The sequence below is a fragment of the Perca flavescens genome, chromosome 7, assembly GCF_004354835.1.
Source record: "Perca flavescens isolate YP-PL-M2 chromosome 7, PFLA_1.0, whole genome shotgun sequence".
Lineage (NCBI taxonomy): Eukaryota > Metazoa > Chordata > Actinopteri > Perciformes > Percidae > Perca > Perca flavescens.
The window spans coordinates 3,195,613-3,218,588 of record NC_041337.1 but is presented as its reverse complement, the minus strand read 5'-3'; the positions used below and the strand labels follow the sequence as shown (position 1 = coordinate 3,218,588).

At 40.2% G+C, this 22,976-nt stretch overlaps 1 protein-coding gene across 3 annotated transcripts in view; it reads left to right on the top strand.

Annotated features, from left to right (window-relative positions):
* Positions 1-8,152: 8,152 nt before the first annotated feature.
* Positions 8,153-22,976, top strand: part of foxp3b (forkhead box P3b) — a 31,311-nt gene continuing 16,487 nt past the window's right edge. Inside the window, exons 1-6 of one of the 3 annotated variants that reach the window (XM_028583340.1) lie at positions 8,153-8,192; positions 8,407-8,463; positions 8,551-8,619; positions 21,894-22,021; positions 22,362-22,452; positions 22,720-22,882. In XM_028583340.1, coding sequence (XP_028439141.1) covers positions 21,896-22,021; positions 22,362-22,452; positions 22,720-22,882 — 380 coding nt within the window. In that variant the 5' untranslated portion in view covers positions 8,153-8,192; positions 8,407-8,463; positions 8,551-8,619; positions 21,894-21,895. Of the gene's footprint in view, positions 8,193-8,406; positions 8,464-8,495; positions 8,620-21,811; positions 22,022-22,361; positions 22,453-22,719; positions 22,883-22,976 lie in introns of those variants that run through there. The other 2 variants (XM_028583337.1, XM_028583338.1) reach the window with 2 other exon arrangements.

The window sequence follows — 22,976 nt, the reverse complement described above, 5'->3', positions numbered from 1 at the left end:
TCCATGCCCTGGCCCCACAGTACCTCTCTGACCTCCTCCACCCATACACCCCACCCCAAAACCTGCGGTCCTCAGACGCTAGCCTGCTCTCCATTCCCCACCCCAGACTTTGTACCCTTGGAGACAGAGCCTTTAGTGTTGCAGTCCCATCCCTCTGGAACACCCTCCCTGCAGATATCCGAAATGCTACATCCCTGGACATTTAAAAAAAATGCCCTACTACGCCCTACTACGCCCTACTACACCCTACTATGCCCATGTCCGCCCAACAAGAGCCTGAGTCTGTCCGAGGTTTCTCCCTAAAAATAAGTTTTCTTCACCACTTGAGGTTTCTGCTTAAAAGGAAGTTTTTCCTCGCTACTGAATTGTTGTGTCTTTGTAAATTATAGAGTGTGGTCTAGACCTACTCTATCTGTAAAGTGTCTTGAGATAACTCTTGATACTATAAATTAATTGAATTGAGTTTTGACTCAAAGCAATAAAAGGTGATCAACAGTTTAATCTGCATTGCCTTCTGATGTGCTTATTGTGGGTTTTGAAAAAACCAACGTTCTCATGTTTTTTGTCATCACATTGAAATCATTTCACAAAAGTGTACCCAGCTGGCAGTGAAAGTTCCCACACGTTCTAATAATGTTTTAAATGAAACGTTGTAATCTAATTTTCAGAGAACATTTTAAGAAGGTTATCATCAAACATTTTTTTAAATATTTTATATCATCATCAACGTACAGTCATACATGACATACAACTTACCTTAAAAACAAATAAAAACATATACAAAGAAATAAAAGCCAGAAGAAACAACAATACTCCATTTCTATAAAAGACACTTATACCAGTGTTTCCATAGTGATGATTGGTATTGTATGGTACTAAACCTAGGACTGACCCCCGCATTACAGAACAGCTCACTTGCACTAGAGCACCTCCTTTCAGAAGCCAATAACATCCTTACCCAGATGTTTCTCAGAATGTTTTATAGAATGTTATCCTACCTTTTAAAAAAAACAACTTCTGGTAACCAAAAGAAAACTTCCCGCTAAAATCATTACGAGAACACTGATGACTCCTCGACTACGCCTTCCTGGAAGGCGTGCAGCTGAAGGAGTTGCTAACTCCGCCCATAAAGCAGACAAATTCATGTGACGCTTCATAGGAAAGGACGTCTCATCCCTATTAAACACATTTGCTCGGTTCCGCTCTCCTCCCATGATTTCCTCGAGTCTCTCCCGTGCCTCCTCGTGGGAGGGAAGAAAGACGCGAGGAAGGGAGGCAAGTGGAGGAGTCGAGGAGGCAATTTAAGCGACACGAGAAACACCTACTATGTGAAAACATGCAAGTACAAGTGTTTTGACCAACAGTGCGTTCCATTACTACTCAGAGGTTGAAATTTCCAAGGTCAAAGTCGGAAACACGCCCCCTGAACTCGGATTTCCGAATTGAGAAGTTGGACAACCTTGTAGTACCCCAAGCTCAAAATCCAACATGGCTGCCTCGTTTATCAACAGTAGTGCTGCGCATCAGAGTGTAAATGTGTGTGAATGATTATCTGATGAGCAGGTGGCACCTTGTACGGTAGCCTCGGCCAAAGTGTATGAATGTGTGTGAATGGTGAATGGTTCCTGTACAATGTTAAAGCGCTTTGAGTAGTCGTTGAGACTAGAAAAGCGCTAGATAAGAACAATCCATTTACATTTACATTTAGTGAAACCTGTAGTAACATACAGTTATAAGTACTTCTGTCTTATTTGTGTCTCACTACATCAGTCATACACACAGTCATGTCCAACTTCTATCTATGGATGTGTTGTTTAAAACAGCATAATGCGTTATCAGCTGACATTGCTAACAATGGCTAACCTGGCTAGAGCACACAATAAAAAATCGGACTTGTAAATGGGACGCATTCAACTTGGTTGTGATGTCATTCCCAGCTTCGGCTATCCGAGTTCCGAGGTAAATGGAACTATATATGATCAGTCTGAAGTCACATGGCTACATTAAAAGCACAGAAAGAAGAAGTGGCAGCAGAAGTGTGAATGTAAGGTGGGAAAGTATTAAGTAAGGGCCAACAGCCTGTCCAACCTTTTGTTGGACAACCTGAGGTTCTATCTGAGGTTCCATCAGACTGCAGTGCAACGCTTCAGGAGACACTATCCCATCCGACAACATCAACCGGTCCTCTTCCTCAACGAGAGGGAGATCTTGTTTCAGTGGGCGTTCGGAAAATTCCTGTCACAGCCCTTTCTGGGACCTATAGATTTCGTCTAGTGTTTCCTGTTTGTTTCCCTGTCTGTCTTACCCTGTGTCTCCTCCTCTTTGTGTGTGTGTGTGTGTGTGTGTGTGTGTGTGTGTGTGTGTGTGTGTGTGTGTGTGTGTGTTGCTTCTCAGCAGGGGCGTGGCTCAGCAATCATAACCTGGAACACCTGATTCTCATCAATCATCAAGCTCTGTTGAAGATACCCGGCTCTCCGTGGTAACTCTCCAGGTCCCCATGCTCCAGTGAATGTTATTTGAATTGATCTTCCGTTGTAACTTTGCTGGAAACATCGTCACCCATGTATCTTCCACCTCCAGTGTCTGCCAGAACCTGAGCTGAGTGTGCCCCTGCTGATCACCTTCTCATCAGCCTGCACCAGTATCCCACCACCAGATGCCATCAGCTTCCACCTGGATATCCATACCACCTGCTCACCGTTCAAACACCCTAACCCCGCTTTGCAATTATCAGTTTCGGCTTAGGCTAAATAAAGAATTTTCAATACTTGATTCTGTGTTTTGGGGTCTGAATGTGCCCTGGGGTCTAAACAAAGCTAAAACCAAGTTGTAACAATTCCCAAACGCTACAGTAATCTTATATCCAGCTCACATACTAAACCCACGGACCTTACCTGTGATGACATCACTGTAGTCATGCCAGGGTTGGACACAAAAAAGGGAAGGGAGAATACAATAGTAATGTATTGTGGATTGTATATCTGTGACCTGATGTAATTGCAAGATGACAGACTGTCTGCAATATAATTTCACCACAACTGTGACTGTTTGGACCTATGAATTGATACACTGTCATATAATCAAAGAAATGGGGGGAAAAAAGGAGGACCTAACTAGCAATTCAGTTGAAATCCTGCTCAGTTGCATTGCCTTGAACGTGCTAATATGAGGTGAGGATATTCTGAGGACTGAGAATGTGATTCACTGTTTTGAACTTTGTATGTAAGACCGCATTTTGTGTTCAAAGGCAAGAATTTAGTTCAGTCAGTTCTTTGCATCAGAGGTTTTGCATATTGAAACTTTGCTAATCGGAAAATGCAGCATGAGGAAAAAAACAAATTTAATTTCTTTAAACAAAAGGAACTAGACAGCAGAAGGCAATATAATATCTCCAATAATTCCACACATTTATTTTTGTTCATTGAATTTTAACCTGCATCTCATGTGCATGAGTGTGTTGTCTTTAATTTGTAGCTATTATAATACTTGCAAAACATCTCACATACAGAAAAGAGGTGCTTGAAAAAAAGTACAGCGACCATCTGTTAATGTCCTATGAAAACACGTTACCTGATGAGCTTAATAATAATAGCTTTTCGAAAGAAATAAAGATTTCAAAGAAGCCAGGCTTCCGTTGTGCCTCGCTGGCATTCTGTTAGCGGAGATGACCTTTGACAAGCTGTTTACACCTGTTAGAATGTCATCCAGCACGTTACTGGGCTTCCCCCGCTTTCTGCTCTTAATGTTTCCTCTTCAAAAATGTATTGGTCTACCATTTGAGGTTGCTGATACTTAACATGTCTGAGATGATGAGTTTACACAGAACAATCATTCTGACACCAGGAAATAATATTTCTGAGGAATTTCTAACGAAGAAAAGACATTCCTTATTGAGAAGCATGCAGTCTAAAAGAAATACAGGTATTTCACTGAAGTTTCATTCAAGCCCCAAAAGCACTAATAAGGAAAGACTGTTTTCAGTTTTTGAGTGAATCACAAAGCCTCGTGGTAAAAGTAGTGTTGCTAGTTCATCACTAATAAGTGAATTCAACACTATAAAGAAGTCGGAAACACTCAAGCAGTCAGATGATCATGCAGGTTTTAAAGAAAACAATAGTTTACTCCAATCTTTTTAATAACCTTCATTTAATCCAGTATTATTATTATATTATTATTCTTATTGAGGATCAGCAGGAGACATAAGAGATAAGACACATTAAACCACAGCCATATATATATATATATATATACATATATATACGCTCACTCCCGCAACACGCCATGATGTCAGAGCCCCATTAAAGAGAGTTCATTCACATTCTCCATTTCAAAGACAGCAAAAAGAACAGCATCAGAAACAACAAAAAGGCTTGTCAATGAGAACAAAAATCACCAAAGCTTTGGCGATACATCAGTACCAGCAGCCTACACCACCAAGGCCATTCGACCACAGGACATCAGCCCCTCCTGGTATCCAGCACCAGCCATTACTCCGGACACTCCTTTAATATTGGAGCCGCCACCTCAGCCTTCAGAGGCATCCCTGAACCTTACTGTTAGAAATCACGGGCAGTCGATTCTCCCAATTGTTCACCGCTACATTCGTTCATATCATCCTCAGCCTTTCAAAATGGTATCCCAGACCAATAAATACAATCGTGGGCCATTAGTGCCCCGAATCGTTCCACCGCTACATCTGTTCAGATCACAACAATCTCAGCTCCACTCTGTCTTGTTTTAAGTAACTGGAGGTTTTGGGGGTCTGCTGTGCCCGTGTGCTACAGCAGATTTCCCCCACGCAGTCAACGTCAAGTCAACTGATGACTACAAGCAACTTCATGTCTCACATACCAGCGACTTCATGCATCGCGTCTGTCATTATTAAATTGTTCAAACATATCTAGTTGATGGAGTGGTCCTGGCTAGTGAAAAGTCATATTGCTATATAACGAAATTTCCAGATATCTAGAAGACTGAACAGCTTCAATTCCAGCACCATTATGTGAATGAATGGTAGGAAGATGTATAATAGAATTATGGGTTAAGTTTGCCTCATCAGCATGCAGTTTGAGGTTCTGAAGAACGTTAATGGAACAAACTTGCTGGGATCTGAAACTGAAAAAAAAAAAATTGTAATTAACTGTAGATTTGATTTATTGGTTATTTAGGAGCATGGTGCCATTGTTAAGATGAAGTCTACTTTGTAACGAAACGCGAGCAGTCAGACAGTCACACTGGTTAGAAATAAACCGTAGCTTACTGTGGCTGTGTGCTGTGAAAGATAATTTGTGGTGTGTATTGCTCAGTACATTGGGCCTCAGCATGAACTCTCCTCAGTAATGACTTGGTAAAGGATATGAAGTGTATTCTACGCTTCATGTATAAATGGGGAATGTAGTGCCTTGAAGACCTGTCACGGTTTAATAAGTATTTTATAGTAGCACTGTGAAAACTCCTCAGAGTTGGTCTTCAAGCTAGCAAGCATTCCCAGAGTTTACAAGTTTAAAAACAGTAATACCTCACTTGATGAGTTCCATTTTGTTGAATGTACACCCAATATTTTAAGGGAAAAAGTGTATAATGTTAAAACATTATACACTTTTTCCCTACATTGATCTAACAGCTCTAGTCACTTACATTGCAGATACATACCAAACACAAGACTCACCATGCTCATCATAACATCTTCTATAAGCGTGTCCTGAATGCACACCCAAGGGCCCCACACAGCTTATACGTGCACAGCAAGAAAATGCAATTTCACTGGGAAAGTCCCATTATCAACTGCTGTGGGTACAGCGTGTACATTTCACTGGTATATTACAGTAAACACACAAAAAAAACCCACAAAGCTTTAAAGGTCTTTGTGAAAAATAAGATAAAATGCTGATTGGTTAATTATTGGACAATAAGGTTGCAAAGAAAAGCATATCTTTAGCTTTACTTTTGGAGGTATGTTTTGGTTGTGAAGCAGCATTAGATCAGCAAGGTGTTACTTTGTCTATCCTCACTGATATAAAAGGGTGGACAAAATAATAAATACATAATATATATAATATAGGTCAACAGCACCACAGACTGCTGCTTCCAAATGATCATAGAGTTAAATCAAAACCTCTCTAAAACACAAACTGTATGTCATAACCATCATGAAGGGAGGATTTATTGCAGGATGGCTGTATTAGACTGCATTAGTTATATGGTGGACCTAATAAACTGGCTAATGAGTGTAAATGTAGAGTGGCACAGTGATGTCTTATATATGCCAACCTCAGATAGGACACAGACAGAGTTGTCATGAGGTTTTAAAAGAAATTCTGCATTTGGAAAGTGAGTAAGACTTTTTATTCACACACACAATTTTTTTTCTTTTTTAACCACATTTAATCTATAGATGAATAAATATAAAGATAAGACTAACAAAAAGCCTGTTTCATTCGAAAGTCTGATTTCAGGAGTTTCACTATAGGTCACAGAGGCATGAATCAGCTGAGTAAGCCCTCACATTCCAAAACCTTTGTCAGGGAAGGAGTGAATCATTGGCATATCGACAATATGATTTTCACTCTGAATCACGCCCGCTGAGAGGGTTACATTGGAACATCGTCAGCAAGAATCAAAACACAATTCTCACCTCATCATCGTATGCCTAGGCATGTTGCGCGATCAGAAGTATAGTCATCAAAGCTTTTTTCACACTGTTGATAGTCACACGAGAACACAACTCACACAGTGAGATGCACTATTGTGCTACTCGGAGCTGCACGCACAAAAATGAGGCACTGTTTCCAGCACACACCTGCATCACTTATGTTACATTATGACCATTTAGCAGAACCTAAACCAAACTAATGAAAGAGCTACGTAGTTCAAACTGAATAAATGAATGAGCCCTTACATTGCCTTCTGTCTGCTTCAAAAACTTCTACAGTAGCTTTAAAATTGTCTTGGGTTTCAGGGTCCTGGTATTGTTGATGCTGGCTCACGGTCACACTGTCATGGCTTACTGTGACACCTAGTAGCCTAAAACATGGGCTTCTCCTGCTACAACAAATCCAAACGTGCGCTGGAGAAGGCCCTGGGCTGGTCTGATGCTTTCAGTTCTACCGTAGTTCAGTTGGTTCAGAGGAGGAATCTCACAAGGAATCTGCTGACAAGAACAACTGTGAAATAACAACTGTTGGACACACTCAACTCAATGCAAATATGAGAAAAGTCAACAAAATGAAGCAAGGACAGTATGTTGCACGCATATTTAGACAACCTATACCATCACAGGAGAGCAAACCTATCTCCTGGAAACCGTTTTCCTACCAATTTGTTTCTTGTAACATTAGTAAATGACACAACCATAATAACAGGGACATAACAACATAATGGGGACATGACAACATTCAAGTCTACACAACACAGGACCTAGTTTAAATGACAGAATGTAAAGATAAGAACATGACATGATTCAATGATGGGAAGAGCCATCTAAAACATACAGAAACAGTATTAGCACATGCAGAGAACAGCTAGGAGATGTTCTTGAAGTCATAACTTGATTAGATTTTTGCTATTTTCTTGAATGATATAAGTAGGCATGATGCCCCATTTACTCATAGCTCTGAAATATATACAACAATATTTTTTCCTCCCGTGGAATGCTCGGTGCTATAATCATAATCCTTGAAACTACACCCTAGTACCTAGTACACCTGGTATGTGTACTATGTTATATTTATCTAGCTCCACAGTAATTATCTAATCTGAATTTGATTCAAAATGCTAATTTTAAACTATGAATAACTATAATAAACTTGAAAAGCAGCAGAGGACTCATTTTCATTCATGTTTTGAAGAAATCCCATTTGATCAGAAAGAGCTAAATAAAAATAGAAGAACGCTCATCATTGTTGCTGATGAAGGAACATTTGCACCGAAGCAGGTTAAAATGTGTGGAAAAAGCCGTTAGGTTGCTCGCACAAAGACGGCTTCTTTGTTCTATTTCCTCAGGTCAAAACAGCTTACTTTCCAACAAACATATTTATTGAGTTTGTCAGAGCGCCGTTTGGAAAGCGTCAAAGTTTTCGTTGCAGTTTCTTGTGATTTGCTGAGACGTGGCTTTAACTGCCCTCCTCCTGCCCTGGATATAAATGTTGAGTGGATATCTCGCAGCGTTCTGTGCCCTCTGAGACTGTCCACAGGTGAGTCTGTGGACCATTAACCTGTTGTTGTTATTTTTAAATAGTAAGATGATAACATATTTTGAAATTTAAATTTTAACAAGTGTTTTCTTTCGGCAACTAAAACTATAATTGCAAACTTTGTGATGAAAGTGATGTATGGTTTGGATTTAATTATGCAGATTTTATACAGCTCCTCTTTTGTTCTTCGTTGTTTTTTTTTTATTTTTTGTAGGTTTTTTTGGTGATTCCAACCTAAATCACTCAAGTGTGCAGCCCTCTTCACACCAAGGTATGTCTGTTTTACTTTTTCTTAAGGTTAGAGTTGCCGAAAACCATATTTCCTGTGGAATAACTCCCCCTCTGAATGATTTCAAAGTATCTCCCTCGAAGAACCTGAGAAAAGGAAGACAGAGGCAAAGAGGAGGTTCTGCGCGGAGGTGATACGGTAAGCACAAATCTAACTGTTTTACAGTAAAAATTCAAATCATCTGACTGGGATCATCACAAAGCGACAACAGGGAGACTACTTTGACTATGTGTTTGATTAGAGCAGTGCTGAGTGCGAGCTTACCGTGTGGATCTGGTCTGAGTAAAGTCGCTACATGTCCAAATATTGAAATCATGAATACACTAACAACACGCACAAACGTAGTGTCGTGCACAAAAGCTGTACTTCGACAAATGGTGATAGAGGACTCTTGCTGAATAGTTTCACACACATGGCAGCAGTTTGGTTGTTTTTTTGTAAAGAAGTGGTGATTCAATTTCAGCAGGTGTGGTTTTACACATCTTGATAAATATCACACATTTCCCCAAAATGATCACATAACGCTCTTCTTAAACCAGTAGACAATGAGGGAAGTTGGTCTATATTTCATTACAGTGAAATTAAAATTGCATTGTTTTAAATCCACCTGCAAAATATCTTTGGAGAATCTCGGAACGAGCGTAAAACATTCAGAGAGGTGTACGTGTATGAGTTCTTCAGCTGTTCGTTAACTCGTAGTGAATGCAGGAAACAGTCAAAGGACGTCACTTTGTCAGATTATGTGAGGACACTCAAAAAAGCTCGTTCATTTCAAATATATTCATCTGCCGAACTGAATGTAATAAAAAAAAGAATATCACAAACTATGTTAATATGTTTGACATATTTCAATGCATGTACATTTTGATTGTCTGGATTGATTCAGACCATCTTCAGGCCTGCGTGAAAGAACACAAATGGGAAATGGAGAAATTTGTGTCTCCGTGTACCTGCAGCAGGACAGTTTGAGTGGAACATCTGCTTCTCCAGCCTCTCAGTTCACTGAACCTTGGAAATAAGTTTAAAAAAAATATTTTAGGGTCCATGTAGTACGTTCACGTAGTCCCCATTCTTCTTCTGCTGGAAAAAGGCTATGGGATGTACTTTAAAGCTAGGGAAAAAGCTGGTAAGTGGACCTTGAGTTAAGATTTATTTTGTCAAACTAACTCCTGCAATTCTCGGAACATCACAGAGGAAAATTATATATTAGAATATTAGAGAATCTAGTGAAGGCGTTTTTCTTTAAAGATACAGGCCAGTCAGCATGCAAATACTACAGATGTTGATAACCTCTGCGGTTGTCATTGATTTAGTCCCATTACCTGAAGATCCCTACATCTTTTATCTGATTTTTATCCAGATAACCAATGGCGTTGCTGCAGTGTTCTGTTTCTCTTTGTGTGATCTCTAAAGGTATCAGGATGATCCTCCATTCTGTGTAGGTTTCTTTTTCCTCCTGTCATTTTAGAAATCTTTTTATCTGCAGTGATGTCTCTCGGTCCGAGGGCTGACGGGCTCTGATAGACATAACGTACAATCAATCAATCGATCACTTTGATTCCTAACCAGAAACCCTACGACAAATCCAGTGGAATGTAATCCCCCATCCTTCAAGTTGTGCCTGGTCCATCATAAAGCAGAATATGGCCGTCAGTTAGGCACTCTATAACCTGCAGTACAGGGGGTAAAGTGGGCCGGAAACGATCCGGAACACCTTCCATTAATAAGTAAATTAATCTGATTATTATTTTTAATACATCAGTGTTTCATTCTGCAGCAGCAGTATACATAGAGTATATAAATACATATATGGAAATTAGATTAATTTGATTATATTTACAGGAAGTATAAAAGATGTTACCAGTGTCCTGTATAAATTAAGAAATCCCACTAAATTGTGAGGGAAATTACTTCATTCTTTGATTTTGGGTTGCTGGAAAACAAATCCTGACAATGATTGAATTACAATTTAGGACAGCTCAGACATACAGACGAAATATCAAGCTTTTAGTTTTAATGCATCAATTTGGAGAATTGCCGAAGCTCCCGCATTTGTGCACCTTGGAATAGCTACATATTTTAAATACTTGAGGTACTGTCAAAACACATTGCTCCATTGTTTCGTTATTATTACAAGAACTGATATTTTTGAGTTCAGGACATCTCTGACTATATACAGGCTCAAAATCAGGCATTTCTAAAAATTAAGCCCCACATAATAAAGTCCCACATGTGTACCTTGGAATAACGACATTTATAAAATCCAAAGGTGCTGTAAACATTGGTAAGTTCAGCTATGTTCCAGTTAACACCAGATAACTTCAGACAACTTTTTTTATTTTTTAGTAGCTGAGACTGGCTACTTGTCGATTTTGTGTTATGACCTGTATCCAGGTCTTACGGTGTATTACATCCATGGGTCCACATGTGTTTTACATGCCTGCAGGACTCTGATAAAACACGTCTTCATGCTCTATCTTCCTGAACACACAGAAAAAGGAAAAAAAAAAATAAGATGTAACATTTACATCCTCATTTCCTGGCAGGTCTATGTCTACTATTATATACGGTAGCACCTGAAATGTGTTAGTTCAGTGCTACATACAGGCTACTAAATGTGGAACGAAGGAGCCGAAACAATGACATAACAGCGTAAATGTAAAATGAATGAGTAGATTGTCATTTGCGCATTTGATAGTATTGTGAGGTGTACGCCCAGGGCGCATTGAGCATGGATGTATAGTTTCATTGGGTTCTTACACCAACACAAACAATATATCATCAGATTGGCACAGCGGCTATTAAATATATATACGTCTGTCAGGGTTTATTTGGGAAAACATGCAGATATTAACTGCCACTTGACGCATGCATGACTCATTTATTTCAGAGTTATCAATGAGATTGGGATGTGTGATTTGAAATATGGGAGTATGTGAGTAATAAACCCACACATTGATAGTAGTAGCAGTATGAGGCATCTGCAACTTTCCACACTGTAATGTGGCTGATTGCAATATCCAAACAGGAAATACTTATACATAGAAATACAGACACAGATGTTGACTCACAGATATACCAACCAAATATTAACCATCACATCAAATCACTTAGCGTGCGTAGTGTTGTGATTAAAGCTCTCCTCACTTTGACAAAACAGACACAGAGGATTGTTGTTGGGGAGATAAAGTCAAGAAGAAAAGCCAGAATGAGAGATGACAGTGAGAAGCCACAAACTCACTTTGCTCTCACTTTCTACTGAATTCCTGTTCTGTGGGTGTACATTTGCATAACACAGATGCTGTCGGCTGTTTGGTTGATTGTAAAGATGCACACTTTTCCACAGCCTTGAAGAAATCTCTGATGTAGCAGTCAGATAGAAAAAGAAAGGACCCTGCAACACTTTACAACACAAATGGCAATAAGTATTACTTGCTTTATAAAGAGATATGTCATGTCTTCAGCTTTCATATGAGCATCTGAGGGCCTTCATGACTTAAAGGTACAATATGTAACATTTCTGCTTTAAACTGTCTAAAAACAACCATTCTTATGTTATATATTTTTATGAGTTGTGTTTTTACACTATCCCAAATGTTTCCACCAAATGTCAAACCCAGAGAAATCTGTTATTTTATTTTCAGACACGGCACGTTTCCTTTAGTCGCCCGTCAGTGGCGTCATATAACCTTTCACCCTCAAGTTACTCTAACTTCCGTCAGAACACTGGCACCAAGATGATACGTTCAGGAGTAATTGTAAATCATACAATGTCACAGAAAAAAAATACTTGTAACCGTAATACTGCTTTTTTTTTTGCCATACAGCATCATTTTGTGATTAATTACATCCCACTTTTTATCACAGTAATACAACAGAGACCTTATCTATTTTGTAAGTTCAATATCGATAGCAGCTTAACTTTACTACAATGTGCTAACGTTGATGCTAAAGCTTTGTGGGTAACTATTATAAATTCTTTGGTAACATTATGAGGTTACAACATCGTTCAACACGCTAATAGTTATTTTTAGTATGACTGTTTCGACCACAGCTAACAGGACTGAGCAAACTCACGAATAACTTCACTAGTAACGTTAACGTTAGCTGTATACGATTAATCTAATGCTAATTTAGCCAGCTAGCACACCCCGGTCTGTCTGCCTCACTCCCCCGGCGCAGAGAGACTCATTCGGGATGACAGCTGACAACAGCCCCGGGACATATAGCTAGCTAGTTACCGTTAGCCCCCAGTCAGCTATGAGCCAGCTACTTTCATTACAGCAACCCCCCCGGCCAGAACTTATCTCCAGTGCCTGGTGCTTACGACGCTAACGGCAGTTTAATTAAACATCGGGAAACAGACCCAGCGACGAGTCACAACAGCGGCCATCCATAGCGGTAGCTACATCTCTGTAGCGCTACCGGTGTACGTGCCGAAAATCTCCTCCCTGCCGAATTTCTCCCCCCTTCGCGTTTACACTGTCTTTAGCTAAATTATCCCGACAAAAGGTGGGTTAAGCACCAAAACGAAAAGTTAAGATTACTGAACAGTGAAGGGGAGATAATTCCGGGCAGCTGGGAGATGTTCTGCTGCTGCACAACAGGCATCGAATGTCCTGGGTCGCTATCGCGGAGATTTCCCCGACAATCCCCACCCACACCCGTCTCTCAGCCTCATTTAGTAGAAACGCCGCTAAAACTCACTGATTAACATGTTCTGTTTATCAAGTAGAGCCCCTAGCGGTGGCAAAGACTATGACCCACAGAAGTGTTTTCCTTCCTCATACCTAAATTACAATAATAATAATAATAATAATATAAAACTTATGGATCACTCTTGGGGAAATTCAATTTGTCCACTAAGTTTTTTTTCATTACACACATTCAGGAAGTGCACACACATACACATGCATTAGAGAGATGTCAGGGCCTTGGACAGGCCGTGAGCAGTTGAGGGTTTGGTGCCTTGCTCAAGACTAAGCTGCTGTCACCCCCCTGAATGTAACAGTCCTAGTTTAAAACACGTTGTTAACGTTGTGAAACGGTCGGTGTTTGGTTAAATTTAGGCAAAAAAACTACTTGGTTAAGTTTAGAAAAAGATGGTGGTTTGGGTTAAAGGACAATTCCGTCGCAAAACGAACCTAGGGGTTAATAACAGATGTGTACCTACTCTGTCGCTCTCTGGGACATGTTTTCATGCTAATCGAATGAGTTTGGAGCTTTGACGAGGCTACCGCGGGCCGCTGGTTAGCTTACAATGCTAGTATTTGGGGCATGGGGACACTCAAATTAAATCGTTATTTAATACCACTAAAAAGGCTCGTGAGACTCTGAGATTCCCAGACTGTCTATGGAGATTCCGCATTGCATGGCGTTCGACTAGTCATGGCTGGTTTCCAAGATGGCTCCCGCAAGTAAACATGAACTGTCTTTATAATCTATCTTTTTAATAAACTATCTGTACACTTACAATGTTGTCAATGCTTCGGTTCACATTTAGGGACCCTAATTATGCTAACGTTATGGTGTGGTGATATTTCGAGCCTTTTTAGTGGTATTAAATAACGATTTAATTTGAGTGTCCCCATGCCCCAAATAATAGCATTGTAAGTGGTAGCCTCGTCAAAGCTCCAAACTCATTTGATTAGCATGAAAACATGTCCCAGAGAGCGACAGAGTAGGTACACATCAGTTATTAACCCCTAGGTTCGTTCTGCGCCTTAATTGTCCTTTAATATCGGCACATTTTTACAATACTTCACTTCCGTTCGTACGTAGATGATGTAATTATGTACGCAACGCAAAGCGTGACGTATGGAGGAACTCCAGGGACAGGGAAATTGAAATCGAGCATTTCTTTATTTAATATTTAATTGTACATTAATAACAGGAATTAATAAGGACTTTATTGATCCGCCATGCTCTTCTATAGTGGAGGTTACAGAAGAACTACAGCATCATTTGTTGCAACAAGTGCCCCAAAAACACACCTTATTTTCAAGGGACAAAGCCCTCTAGCGGTCCTGGTTATGTAGATAATATGGAGTGTGAATGTGAAAAAATCAGAGTGGATAGATGAGTCAACAAAACATCCAATTTTTTTTCTGCTAACGATATTGCATGTTCATTTTGCCACAGTCAGCATTTAATGACGGCCGTGCTGTCTCGTCATTATGATCATTAATGAATTTATGAACTTCAGCAGAGGTTTAGATTTCCAAACGGGCTTGGTGGCTTGACGTTTAACGTTGAGCTATGAATTTGATTAGCTGAGGTATTTTATTAGTGTTATAAGTTAGCAGCACACTAAACCAGCGGACCCAGGGTGACTCTGAGTAAGACAGGGAGCTCTCTTTGCCTGTCAGCTCTGAGATGACGTTATCTTCTCTCTGTTTAGAAGCTCAAAACAACTTAATACCATATAGTGTCTGGCTTTTGTTTGATATCTAGTGTCAGCAAAAATGCCTTTTTAATGAGTTTCATCTTAGCGAAATGCTCTGAGTGAAATTAAGTTGGACTTTTATCGCAAAGGGTCGACAAGGAATAAAAGTCCTTAAATTCACTCAGAGCATTTCGCTAAGATGTTATGGCAGCGCGTTTTTTTTCCTCAACCTTTATTGTGTGGTCATTTAGTTGTATTCACAGTGTATTAATATCCAATATCCAATGCTGTCCAAACTGCTCCAAATCCCAAACCCCAAGTTCACTGGGTAACAGGAAACCAAGTTTGAAGCAGATTGGATGAACTGTTCTCGAGATATTTGAAAGACAGCACACACACACACACACACACACACACACACACACACACACACACACACACACACACACAGTATATACAAGTTCCTCGAGTTATACATAAGATTTTACCATACTGAGTTTATCCATCGATATCGATCACCCTTAATTCACGAGGTGAATGAAGAGGCTTGATGTTCAAAATGAGGAGCAAGATATTACGAATGAAGCTAAAAAAAAGCTTTCACATAGTAAGCCAAGTGAAAAAGTAAGATCTGGAAATACCATCCAGGCATCTTTGACAAACACACCCCAGTGGTTGCAGCTGACATCTCACCATGCTGCACTAAAGTGGAGCAGCTTCATCTCCCACTCATTCTGTAAGTCTGTGGTGATGCTATCTGTGTGTGTGTGTGTGTGTGTGCGTGTGTGTGTGTGTGTGTTTGTGTATCTGTGAGTGTGTGTGTCTGTGTGTGTGTCTGCACCTGTGAACAACCACAGCCTCTCTATCAGAAGGTCTGCTACAGGAAATGTTTTGAACCACTACAGACTTTAATCTGTAGATGGCTGCAGTGAATGCTGGATGCTGATTGGCTGGAGCTTTATTTTCAGATAACCACCTAGTTTTATATACAGTCTATGTGAACCACACAGCTCAGATATGGCGCTCCAACTCATTGCGCATGCCTGGAGGGCTACAGCTTCTGTGTTCATATACATGTCTTCTACATGTATAGGAGCAGTAAATTAATGTTAAGGCTGAATCATAGTTGTGTTGTCCAAAGTAATCAAGACTTATATTGAGAAGAATAACATTTTGTGAGGACAATATAATAATTCAATCTCTTGATTTATCAAATTGTGATACTCTAAAATTAATAATTAATCAGCACAAATTTGCCCTTTAGAATTTTTACAAAATGTGCACAAATTTCTGATTTGTACTTGACTTACCTAATTAATAATGAGTACATATGAATTCACAAAATTAATGAATATGTCTTTAATTATTTTAAAATGAATAGTGGTAGCCAACAGGCTGCTGGGTGCTTTAACCTGAGTGACTGCTGCAGAATACTCACACACACGCACACACACACACACACACACACACAAACATTGTTGACTGTCTAGAATCAAACCTAAATGAGGGACTTGGATTTAATACAGTTTTCATTTAATTTTGGACAATACAAATACATGTACTTCAGTTGTAGCCTGTTAATCAACACTGTGTTATCTTAAAACATTAGACTAGAAATGTTAATATATTGTTTAATATTCTTTTAGTTTATTGTTTTTACAGTTTTTTCCAATTGCTAAAACACAATTTTGCAAACTAGGCTGGTTTTATCAAAGCACTTAACCCAATTCACAAAACCACACCCAAACTTCAAAATACCTCATATATCCTGCAAAATGAAGCACTGCAACCAAAACTACATATAGCATTATCAAAATCAAACTTTTGCACCAAATGACAAACACTTAATTCATATTACCAGATTTTTGTCTGACCAACTACAAAGTGTTGGGCATAATGAAAAGCACTCTCATCTTCAGTATGCGTTGCAATAATACTAAAATAGTTCAAATTGTAGAAAATTCTTCAGATTGTTCATGCACAGAACAATTTGCAGATACACACACATGCTGTTGAAATATTTAATTTTAAAATGTTTCACCAAACAAGTCAGTGCAACATATGCACAGCAGATATATTTACAATGGACTGAACAAATATATGCTCACAAAAACCAATAAATTGAAAAAAAAAAAAAATTGCAGAAAAAATGTAAATATATATATAGAAAAAAAAAAGAGGCAAGAAAAATAATTAGGTAGCATCTTGCCGCACAGCTGGGTCTGGCCACAATGCCTCGTCCACATCACAGGCAATATGTTCCCTTGCCAGACATCGAGGGAAGAAGCGCCTTGAGTGCCTTATCCATCCCTGAATCGCACCCACATTAATCTCATCACATGCCTCTTCCATAGCCTGCACAAGAGGCATGCGCACAAAGGGCTGCCGGTCATATACCTTCCACTGCCATGCCGAAAAGAACTCTTCTATGGGGTTCAGAAATGGTGAGTATGGTGGGAGGTATTGGACAAAAAATGGTGGGTAGTCAGCAAACCAGTTTTGGACTGGGGCTGTACAATTAAAGCTCACGTTGTCCCATACTACAACGTACCGGTTTCTTGGTTTTACATGGTCTGCATCATTCATACGCTCTGGTGGAATGAGAATGTTGTGGAGTCTGTCCAGAGATGTGAGAATATGGGCTGTGTTGTATGGTCCAAGGTTGGCATGACGGTGGAGGACAACATGTGTATTGGAGATGGCAGCGCACATTGTGATGTTCCCACCACGTTAGCCAGGAACATCTATAATGGCTCTGTGGCCAATGACGTTTCTCCCCCTTCTTCTGGTCTTTGCTAGGTTGAACCCAGCCTCATCTATAAAGATGAACTCATGTGGGATTGCATGAGCATCCATTTCACAAAAATCAGTCAATATGGTGTTATCCAGTACACTGGGAAACAATGTTGCGTGAAGTATACTGCAGTCAATATTGTACTTACATCCACATATGCTGGTCTGGGCTCTTTGTTTCTCTCAAACAGCACCTTTATAAAGTTGTTTCATTCTGATTTCCGGGCTTTCATACTACTCGCTACCGTAATGAATCGTGCTGTGATCACGAAAGATGCTTCCCATTGAAATACATTAGTTTTAAAAAAACGTGCTGATCATCACGGGGAAAAAAAAAAGAGATCAACGTACGTGTATGTGTAAATGACGTGACCATTTCACGAACTGCCGGGCTGAAATGTCCGGATGACCCAGGCGACAGTAAAACGGCTCAAGTTGGGCTGCTCTCTCTGTCCAGCCTCTCGCAGTGTCAGCCCACGGTTGATGACGTGATCAGCTAAGGTTGCTCTGATTTCATTTGAAAGTTGTTGTCTTCTTTGGTCATGAACTCCTCTACCAGCTCTACCCCACCTCTCACTTTTCCTCCCCCCTCTCATTCTCACCCTCCCTCTTCTTCTTCCTCTCTCTGCAACGTCTTCCATTGTTGTTGTAAAAAAAAGGTGCTCATCTGTAGTCTTTTCATGGTGCTTACTTCCTGATTGAAGTGGTAACAATTAACCATTGAGGTGTTTGACCAGGTGGCACATACAGTATATTGGCCAGTTAGCTCATGTAGTGTCATTTTGAATGGCAAACGTGTGACTTCATGTCAGATTGTTGTGTCTTATGCAGAGAACCGTGTTCAGTGCATTTAAAAAGTGCCATTTAGAATTGCAAAATGTGTGTAAAGCAGAAAATGTGTTTAGACTTTTGGAGACTTGAAGAGAGGTTTTGAAAAACATCCAGTTCTCAGGGAGAAGTACATTTTTAATCTCAAAAGAAATTTCATCAGATATTTCCACTCTTTGTCTTCCTCTTCATCCTCCTCTTCCTCTTTCTTGCACTCCTCCGCCTCTTCCTCCCCATCGCTCACCTCGCATATGCCCTCGTCCTCGTCCTCTCGCATTGTTTCTTCTATCCATTCTCAGACTTTCATCTTCCCACCTTCAAAACCTGTTTGCTCTCTGAACTGGCTTATATTGGTATATATATATATATATATACACACATCATTTGAAAAAAGTGAAATCAATTTTGAGTGGTTGTGTTCAATCAATGACATGTGTTCTCTATTTGTATTAGATTGTTGCCACTTGTGTTTCCCAGTACGGATGACATGTGCATTAGAGTGCAGAATGTGTTTTGAGAATGAGAATGTGTTTAGAGTTTTGCCAAACAGTCTGAGTGAGATCTGCAAATTGCCTTTTACCGTGTGAAATGGTTTAAGGTATTGGCAACAGACTGCACAATTAGCTAAATGAGTTCAGGCAACTGAGAACTTTGTTCAGCCAATGGATTTTTTGTGTTTTAGCAATTGAGAAAAACTATTATAGTATTAGTTCAAGAGCACAAATGAAGTAATGCACATGAATTAGTCATCTTTTCTCCATGACACTTGTGGGACTTGTTTCATATGTAAAATATGTGTGTGGGAGTTTGGTATTTACACATATGATTATTTTTCCAATTCACCTGTCACCCAAAAACGTTGTCCTCTGATGCAATGCTTTGAAGAATTAACACTGTAGTCTGGACGATCGACTCAATAACATGATTCATTTTCTTTGTTGTTCTTGTTTTCACATGCGCTGCTTTGTGGCTGCTTCTATAGATGTTATACAGTTGGTGTGTTTGAACTATGAGGAGCAGCGAGACGAATTCAAAGCAATGTTCTCTTAAAAAAAAAAAAAGCTTTCATTTTTTGTTGTAAATGTGCACAACAATCTGCAGGTTTCAAACTGTAGCGCTCTAAAGCTTTACTACGAGGTGAGCCAGCTGCCTCCAAACTGCAAGGCTCGCTGTATAAAAGTGTAAAGATGAGAGTTCCATATGTGGCTGTTGTATCACTCTAAATAAGAAGAAACAGCTGAACTAACCAATCAGATACTAGCAGACCTTAGACTTAGGTAAATGTGAGGAAAGGTAGATTCTTGCTGATGTAAATAATTAAACCTGTAAATATGCAAGTACTGACTGTTTAAACAAATGTAAATAGTAAACTGTATAGACATTGTATAATTTCTAAATCTTACAAAGGCTTTATAAGTTACAACTAATGGCGTATCATTATTAATGGTTAATAAATCATTCACTAACGCTTGATTTAGCAGTTACAAGCCATTATCAGAACAAGCCCTGGGTTGCCTTTGACTGGTTTCAGCAGATGGTCTGGACCAAAATCCATTCATTAACATCTTATCAACATTTACAACTCACAACAACAAACTTGAGGATTATTTATCTAAAGGGAATTTCAAATAATTGTTTTATTACATTATCAGGTTTGGGAAACTATATGGTGGCCCCTTAGGTGCGTTGTACTGAACAAATTAACAAAAGAAAAAACACTACACACACAAAACAAGAAAAAGGAACATGACATTTTATTTTCAAATTAACTAAACGTGTCACAAGAGGGATAAATATGAATATAAGTTAATTTGTAAAATGTGTTGTATTTTAAACCATAAACGTAGCTGCAGTTTGGGGGAGAATGTGGCCGGCTGGACAAGATGGCAGCTTACGATATTCACTCTCGCGCCTCGACAGTTTTTTACTTTTAGGAGTAGGAACGGCTGAATCCGCGAAGAGAAACAACGCAAGTGGAGCTTCGGCAAAGACAAACAACGGGCAGTGCGGTGCCTGACAACAAGTCCATCCAGACTGAACTGCCAACATCCTCAGGGAGTATTGGCTTAATTAAAGTGGACATTTCAACCTTAAAAGATGCTGTAGAAGATATAACTCAAAGACTGTAGTAGACCACGAGGCAACTTTCCAGAGCCTTGAACTTCAAATGGCGGACATAGAGGACAGGGGCCGGCGATGCAACATTTGCATTATTGGCTTAAAGAGGGGGCCGAGGGCTCGCCCACTGTACAGTACTTAACATGACCACTGCCTGATGGGCTCCCGTCCCTCCAGACCCAGCAGCTGGAGATCATGCGGGCTCACTGGATTTACAGTGGCTGTTCAACCTGGGACAGACCCTGTACCCTCATTTTTTGACGCTCAGGTTTGGGACCAACTGTCTAACTTATGTCAGAGCTTAACATCTTGAGTTGGAACTTGGCAGGGTCGGGGCTAGCAGGGGGGCACGGGGTGGCACCGGCCCCCCCTGGTGCCCCCCCACCTCCCCCCAATCCATTGTGCTAGAGTGCTGTCAATGTGACAATCCTGATTTCCATTGGATCAGAGTAGTGTCACTTGGCCGCCTGTTCTGCCAATCTTCCCAACCCTTGTCACATGACCAATTCATGCTTCCATGACAACTATCCAAAATTCTGATACCATGGAACCAGCAATGGAATTGTTTTATAAAAAGTGGCAGACTGAGCCTATAGAAACTGTGTACTGTATTCAGGCATACAATTTGCTTAAAATGAAAACAAGTGAAACTAATAATGAATGTGATGTTTTATTAAGCAGAATTACATTGTGTTGTTCTATCCAATATTCTCTATATTTTTCTATGCTGTATTCTGATAAAATGCCCCCGGCCCACCCTGACTGATTATTGGTCCCCCCAGTGCCACCCCACTTATCCTGCAATCACCCCTAGAACTTGGGTGGTCTGAATGCACATTAGGGTGGTTACGAAAAAAGAAAGTTGACATCGCAAGAGACACATCTTTGGAGTGGGGATGTGGAGACACATGGCTAATACGTTTTTATCATGTAATCATCTCTCACAAAGACCAAGGGTGTAGCTATAGTAGCTAGACAAAATCTTGCAATCTAAATTCTGGACACATGGTCGGATACAGCAGGAGCGTGGCAAGAAAATTGCCTTTTTATCCACGTACGCATCAAATTGTTTGGACAGGGACTTGTACAGTGGCTGGAGTTATCTGAATACTCATTTATAGTTTGGGGTGATTTTAATGCAGTTAGAATTTTTTGGGGATTTCCTAAATAGAACTTGTCAGCAGTAAAATGTTTTTTTTCTTCCAGAAATAATAAATGCAGAGAAACGTTTGCAACAAGCTCAAAGTGTCCATGGTGAAGCATCGATGTCTCTCGTGTCCTACTGCAGAGATGCCAGAGACGTGCGGTGACAGTGTGAGACGTGGACAGGCTCAACCCCAACGGGACAGGATCAAACCGCAGGAGGAGCCACGCCCTAATCCTCCTGCTCAGACTGGGGACGCGGCAGCAACTCAGGTATGCAACAAATGACAAGATATAACTTCAGCCCTTTCTAATCACACACTACATAAAAGAGTTTTCCTGGGTTGAAGGCAATGGTTTCGTATTATTATTATTATACCCTAGCATTAACAGGCAGCCTTATGGAACTTTTAGGGCCGTTGATTGGCCAATGCTGAAACCTCCTTATGACCATCAGGTGGTGTTCATTAGGCTGAAATTAGCCAGTCATGACAAGTTGGTCAAGTTTGGAGAGTTTGTTAACAATAAAAAGACAAACATGTTCTTGCATCAGGCCCAAATAATTTTTTTGTCACCTAATCCACATGTTGCCATTGGTGTTTTCTCCTCGCAGTGTGTGAGCAGTATGGCAGGCATCAGGCAGAAGCAGCAGAGAGCTTCAGTGCTGCGGCAGGTCCCCCACACAGCTTCCACACAACAGCACGGTACCAAACCAGCCTCTGCCTCATTCTACATGACAAGCTTTTCATGTGTGCTAATATTTTTAGCTATCCTCTCAAGTCTGCACAAAACAGCGTCAGCCTCGATGTAAAGTATGGCGCTGGGCTTTAGAGACAAAGTCACTCTTGCATCCGTGCTTGATGCTATTTCTGTTTTCTTAAACTGAATAAATCAACTGAAGAAGGATTTTCACAGCATTCTTAGCATCGGTAGTGGCAGTATTGATAACAGATCAATGCCGTCTCCCCCAGTGCATCCAGGCAACAGTGCTGTTGTTTCCATGTGCAAGGAAGAGGTGGATGCCGGCTGTCTTCTCCAGGCGTCTTCACCACCCAGGCAAAGTCATCACTTCCTCCCCTCGAGGAGAGCCGGTCCAAAGCAGAGCTCCATCGAGGCCAGGCTTCATCATGATGGGTGACTTTCTCACATTTACACTAAATCCCAAATTATGCAAATGACTCAAAGTATCATAAGTTAGCAAGAATGGTTGCCATCTAATTAATGGGTT